Consider the following 7,741-nt stretch of genomic DNA (forward strand, 5'->3'; position numbering starts at 1 on the left):
CGCACACTCTCACAATCAAACAATATGTGATTGTATTACCAATTGACTAGACACACACTCACAATCAAATGGAAGGAGATTATACTATCAATTGACTAGAAACACACTCACAATCAAACAATAGGTGATTATACTACCATTCATTAGACACACACTCTCACAATCAAACATGAGGTGATTTTATTACCAATTGACTAGACACACACTCTCACAATCAAACAATATGTGATTTTACTACCAATTGACAAGACACACACTCTCACAATCAACAAATAGGTGATTATATTATCAATTATCTAGACACACATTCTCACAATCAAACAATAGTTAATTATACTATCAATTGATTAGACACACACTCTCACAATCAAACAATATGTGATTTTACTATTAATTGACTAGACACACACTCTCACAATCAAGCAATAGGTTATTATACTATCAATTGACTAGACACACACACTCACAATCAAACAATATGTTATTATCCTATCAATTAATTAGACACACACTCTCACAAACAAACAATATGTGATTTTATTATCAATTGACTAGACACACCCTCACAATCAAACAATATGTTATTATCCTATCAATTAATTAGACACACACTCTCACAATCAAACAATACGTGATTATACTCACAATTTACTAGAAACATCCTCAAATTCAAACAATATGTGATTTTAATATCAATTGACTAGACAAACACTCAAAATCAAACAATAGGTGATTTTATTACCAATTTACTAGACACACACTCTCACAAACAAACAATATGTGATTTTACTACCAATTGACAAGACACACACTCACAATCAAAATACTTTTGTAATAGGTAGCACTACTTATTGACAAATTTTTTACTACCAATTGACTAGACGCACACTCTCACAATCAAACAAAAGAAAATTATACTAACAATTGTCTAGACACACACTCTCAATCAAACAATATGTGATTATACTCACAATTTACTAGACACATCCTCAAATTCAAACAATATGTGATTTTTCTATTAATTGACTAGACACACAATCTCACAATCAAGCAATAGGCTATTATACTATCAATTGACTGACACACACACTCACAATCAAAATACTTTTGTAATAGGTAGCACTACTTATTGACAAATTTTTTACTACCAATTGACTAGACGCACACTCTCACAATCAAACAAAAGAAAATTATACTAACAATTGACTAGAAACACACTCTCACAATCAAACAATATGTTATTATCCTATCAATTAATTAGACACACACTCTCACAATCAAACAAAAGAAAATTATACTAACAATTGTCTAGACACACACTCTCAATCAAACAAGATGTGATTATCCTATCAATTGATTAGACACACACTCTCACAAACAAACAATATGTGATTTTATTATCAATTGACTAGACACACATCCTCACAATCAAACAAAAGGTGATTATTCTACCAATTGACTAGATACACACTCTCACAATCAAACAATAGTTGATTATACTACCAATTGACAAGACACACACTCACAATCAAACAATATGTGATTTTATTATCAATTGACTAGACACACATCCTCACAATCAAACAATAGGTGATTATTCTACCAATTGACTAGACACACACTCTCACAATCAAACAATAGGTGATTATACTATCAATTGACTAGACACACACTCTCACAATCAAACAATATGTGATTATACTCACAATTTACTAGACACATCCTCAAATTCAAACAATATGTGATTTTATTATCAATTGACTAGACGCACATTCTCACAATTAAACAATAAGTGATTTTACTACCAATTAACTAGACGCACACTCTCAAAATCAAACAATATGTGATTTTATTACCAATTGACTAGACGCACACTCTCATAATCAAACAATATGTGATTTTACTACCAATTGACTAGACACACACTCAAAATCAAACGGAAGGAGATTTTACTATCAATTGACAAGACACACACTCTCAAAATCAAACAATATGCGATTTTACTACCAACTGACTAGACACACACTCTCACAATCAAACAATATGTGTTTTTATTACCAATTGACTAGACGCACACTCTCACAATCAAACAAAAGAAAATTATACTAACAATAGACTAGACACACACTCACAATCAAACAATAGGTGATTATACTATCAATTGACTAGACACACACACTCACAATCAAACAATATGTGATTTTACTATCAATTGACTAGACAAACACTCACAATCAAACAATAGGTGATTTTACTACCAATTTACTAGACACACACTCTCACAATCAAACAATAGGTGATTATTCTACCAATTGACTAGACACACACTCTCACAATCAAACAAAAGAAAATTATACTAACAATTGACTAGACACACACTCACAATCAAACAATATGTGATTATCCTATCAATTGATTAGACACACACTCTCACAATCAAACAATAGGTGATTATACTACCAATTGACTAGAAACAAGCTCTCACAATCAAATAATAGGTGATTATACTATCAATTGACTAGACACACACTCTTACAATCAAACAGTATGTGATTATACTACCAATTAACTAGACACACTCTCACAATAAAACAATAGGTTATTATACTAACAATTGAGTAGACACACACCCTCCATTCCAAAAATATGTGATTTTAATACCAATTGACTAGACACACACTCTCACAATCAAACAATAGATGATTATACTTACAATTGACTAGACACACACTCTCACAATCAAACAATAGGAGATTATACTACCAATTAACTAGACACACACTCTCACAATCAAACAATAGTTAATTATACTTTGAATTGACTAGACACACACTGTCACAATCAAACAATAGGTGATTATACTATCAATTGACTAGACTCACACTCTCACAATCATACAATAAGTGATTTTACTACCAATTAACTAGACACACACTCTCACAATCAAACAATATATGATTATACTAACAATTGACTAGACACACATTCTCACAATCAAACAATAGTTAATTATACTAACAATTGACTAGAAACACACTCTCACAATCAAACAATAGGTGATTTTACCACCAATTGACAAAAGACACACTCTCACAAGCAAACAATAGGTAATTATACTAACAATTGACTAGACACACATTCTCACAATCAAACAATAGTTAATTATACTACCAATTGACAAGACACACACTCACAATCAAACAATAGGTGATTATATTATCAATTGACTAGACACACATCCTCACAATCAAACAATAGTTAATTATACTATCAATTGTCTAGTCACACACTCTCACAATCAAACAATAGGTGATTATACTATCAATTGACTAGACACACATTCTCACAATCAAACAATAGTTAATTATACTATCAATTGACTAGACACACACTCTCACAATCAAACAATAGCTGATTATTCTATCAATTGACTAGACACACACTCTCACGATCAAACTTCATGATTTGATAATGATGTAACAAAATACACACTCTATTTTTCCCTTTTATCGTAAAATAATAGGAAGAAATAAAACACTAAAATGAAAAGTTATTCTTTAAAAGAAGGAATCAAAGCAAAATAAAATGGTACCGCATTATATGGTAAATACGTCCATTTAGGTTTATCGAAGGTACGAAATGTCAGAAGGATATAAAAAGTAATACCAAATTAATTCAGTATATATACAAAGTCAAAACCAACATTATTTCAGTTTATATACAAAGTCATATCAACCTTAATCCAGTATCTATACCAAGTCATAACAACATTAATTCAGTTTATATACAAAGTCATACGAACATTAATTCAGTATATATACAAAGTCATATCAACATTAATTCAGTGTATATACAGAATCATACCAACATTATTTCAGTATATATACAAAGTCATACGAACATTAATTCAGTATATATAAAAAGTCATACCAAATTAATTCAGTATTTATATACAAAGTCATACCAAATTAATTCAGTATATATACAAAGTCATACCAAACTAATTCAGTATATATGCAAAGTCACACCAGCATTATTCAATATATATACAAAGTCATATCAAATTAATCAATAAACGAAGTAAGGAAGTACATTTTTTAAACGTAAGTAAGTCCATTCATAAAGCTAAAAAACAAAAACGTAATTATGACAAAAATTAAAAAGTTCCTATAAAACACTTTTAATATTGCACAACGTTGGCTTTAACAGACAATAGACTTGTAAACAAGTAAATTGTGCAATAATAAATACCTTCTACAGGGTTACGGTAAACCCGGATAGTCCACCAGGTAGTGATTTAAGATAATCATTTAAAAAACGAAGCAAGGAAACACATATTAAAAACATGTTACTGGATGCAGAAATCCAAACAAAGCCAACTATTAATTGCACAAAATTGTCTTTTCTTATCGGTTTAATCCCTGTAGAGATCATTGAGGTTCTGACTGAAGTCTTGTATTATATGTAAATGGAAACCTACTGACCTAGTTTATAGAGTATGTGTGCTAATGTAACAATTTATGTGGTGTACTATGTAATGAGTCGGTTGTGTCTGGTTTAGATTTTGTCTGAAAACTTACTATGTCCCGTACAAACGAGAAACATCCGATTATAAGTCATTTAAACTTTTATCTATTTTCCTTTTTAAAATATTTATTTCGTTATTATTAGTTTTTCATATACATGTATCTATAAATATAATATTATAAGACCATTGATGACAATACATTCTGGCTTTATCATTACATGAACAAGGTATTCTGAATAATAGTGAGGTAGCCATATTGTTTTGGGGTTGATCTTAGTGCATCAAACCCCTAGCAGCCATCATTATTACATTATCCTAGCAATATTGAAAACATGTATTCTATGTCTATATCTATAACTTATAATATGTACAACATTGTGTTCATAACATTGAAGTTATTTTTATATCATTTGCCAAATTTGTCATCATCCAAACAAGAGTTTACCTAACATAAGGATTTAAACTCAAACTTTTTTATAGCTGTCGCTATTTTCTGATCAGTGTATCTTATTATTTTACTTCATGTGATTAAATGTCGGTAAATCTGTTAATGTGTTGGTAATTGATGAAAGTCTGGAACTGTTAAACGCCCCTGGTGCTTCGTCATGTTACCTTACAAACGGCACGTGGTAGGGACCAGAGGAACAGGAAGTCACGGTACAGGAGAACGGGAGCTATTTAAGGGCCAGAACCAAAGGTGATCATCACACAAGCTGGTAAGTTCTCCTATCGATACTTTGCTTAGCAATAACAATTAGGAAATTAATACATGCTTTGAATTCTTTTTAACGTAAACCAACAATTTAAACAGAATAACTTGATGTATATATCTTTCATTTTAAGTATTTTGTTTAGTATTTTTAAATAATTTTGATACCTTTATTAATATTATTCTCGTTTTCACTTAACCGTTGTGTATATCTAACCATAGATATTTTTTTTTACTTATTCAGTAAAAGGTTGATCAAGTCTTTTTAATTTTATTTAGTCTTCATGGTGCTATGAAATGTGTTCTTCATATATACAAGCATTTATATACTTGGCGTCTCAATTTCACTGTTGTGTATATCTAACTGGTATTTGCTTGTCTTATAGTCACCATGAAGTCGTCATCTACCGCTCTTATTGCGATATGTCTCTGTCTCGGCGTGTCATGCGCACTGGGAGCCGGATATGGTTCCGGTTACAACAGCTATGATACCTATGGAAGCGTAGGGGGCGGTTACACCATGGGTTACGGAGGCGACTATGGAAGTGGGTACGGAAGCGGATACGGTAGTGGATACGGAAGCGGTTACGGTAGTGGATACGGAAGCGGATACGGACACTCAAAGGGACACGGAAAGGGCTACGTCTCCACCGAGACCGTTATTAGACAACCGTATATCCAGCCTATGGCCCTCCCACCACCACCACCCCAGGCCGGCAACGACGGACTTTTAGGACTCGGAGGAGGATCTGGACTTCTTTGTAAGTTTTTTATTTGCTCTAAATTATATATGTGAAATTAACGTTATCATTTAGTTGAAGTATATTTTCTATGCTGTTTTAATGAAGTAATACCCCTTTCTGACATTTCTTTGTAAAATTGTTCCTCATCTTATGTGTTTACAACTTATCCATTGTGGTGTAGGCAATATCGTCCAATTCTGTATTCCATGTCAGCCATGTATTTCAGATCTGTTGACACTGTGACGTCATTTACTCCTTATACTGCCTTATTTTTGCAGCTTTTCTTTCATCGATAAGAGATAACCGTGAATATGATATGTGTTAGATATATGTCGTATAATTGTCCTATAACGTATATTGCTTCATTTCCAGTGCTCGGTCTGCCCCTCCTCCTTCTGTTGAGGAACTCTAACTCCGGTTAAACTTCTGACGCTGACACTCATTACATTAGAAGCAACTCTGTGATGTAAGTATGTCACTCTCTATTAGGTCAATGACAGCCTACTATTTCATTACTGTGTAGGACTGATCCAATGTTTACTATATCAATCTGAAATATTATTTTCGCCCTTAATAAGCTCAAAATGTTTTTTGTAAGGATATATCCAAGATGCTCTAAATAATCCACATCAAAATAATTTTGGTTTTTGCATTCATGTTTTCTGAATTGTGTTTTCCTCTCTTTTCAGACATCGCGCAATATTGGCAGTTGACAGTTGGTCTGTGTGTTATTTATTTGTATGCTTGTGCTGTTTTTACGTTGATTAAAATTGAAAAGAAACAATTGCAATCTTCTTTATTTTTTTAAGAAGTGGTTTTGTTGATTTGATAACATACGTTTTAGGTAAGTAAGAAAAGGCGTATGAATTAATGTTCGTTGAAACCATACTATAAACTTTTATTTCAATTCAAAGTCTTTTGAATTGTTTCAAGACGACTCGTCAATTCTGCTAAAAAGATGGATTTTTTTTTACAATTTAACAATCACATTAGAAATTTTTTGGTATGAATATAGATTCCCGTTTATCTTATTGAAGTAGGTATATTTATGACATGACAAGGTAAACCGATTCTTTCATATACTTTTGTGATAGGTAGCACTACTTATTGACAAATTTTCTCACAATCAAACAATATGTGATCATACTAACAATTGACTAGACACACACTTACAAAAAACAATATTTGATTTTACTACCAATTGACTAGACGCACACTCTCACAATCAAACGGAAGGAGATAATACTATGAATTGACTAGACACACACTTACAAAAAACAATATTTGATTTTACTACCAATTGACTAGACAAACACTCACAATCAAACGGAAGGAGATTATACTATCAATTAAATAGACACACACTCTCACAATCAAAGAATCGGTATTATATTACCAATTAACGAGAAACACACTCACAATCAAACAATATGTGATTATACTACCAATTGACAAGACACACTCTCTCATAATCAAACAATAGGTATTATACTACCAATTCACGAGACACACACTCACAATCAAACAATATTTGATTTTACTACCAATTGACTAGACGCACACTCTCACAATCAAACAATATGTGATTGTATTACCAATTGACTAGACACACACTCACAATCGCCCACTCTCACAATCAAACAATATGTGATTATAATACCAAATAACTAGACACACACTCTCACAATCAAACAATAGGTGATTATACTAACAATATAATAGACACACACTCTCACAATCAAACAATCGGTATTATACTAC

General features: G+C 31.9%; 1 protein-coding gene across 1 annotated transcript; it reads left to right on the plus strand.

Annotated features, from left to right (window-relative positions):
• The first annotated feature begins 5,594 nt into the window (after window positions 1–5,594).
• On the plus strand, window positions 5,595–6,764 carry LOC110442024 (keratin-associated protein 6-2-like). Its single transcript, XM_021485419.1, has 3 exons — window positions 5,595–5,998; window positions 6,353–6,446; window positions 6,670–6,764. The coding sequence occupies exons 1-2, from the start codon at window positions 5,629–5,631 to the stop codon at window positions 6,400–6,402; spliced, it is 420 nt and encodes a 139-aa protein (XP_021341094.1). The 5' UTR covers window positions 5,595–5,628; the 3' UTR covers window positions 6,403–6,446; window positions 6,670–6,764.
• The last annotated feature ends 977 nt before the right edge of the window (window positions 6,765–7,741 follow it).

The sequence above is a fragment of the Mizuhopecten yessoensis genome, unplaced genomic scaffold (assembly GCF_002113885.1).
Source record: "Mizuhopecten yessoensis strain PY_sf001 unplaced genomic scaffold, ASM211388v2 scaffold716191, whole genome shotgun sequence".
Classification (NCBI taxonomy): domain Eukaryota; kingdom Metazoa; phylum Mollusca; class Bivalvia; order Pectinida; family Pectinidae; genus Mizuhopecten; species Mizuhopecten yessoensis.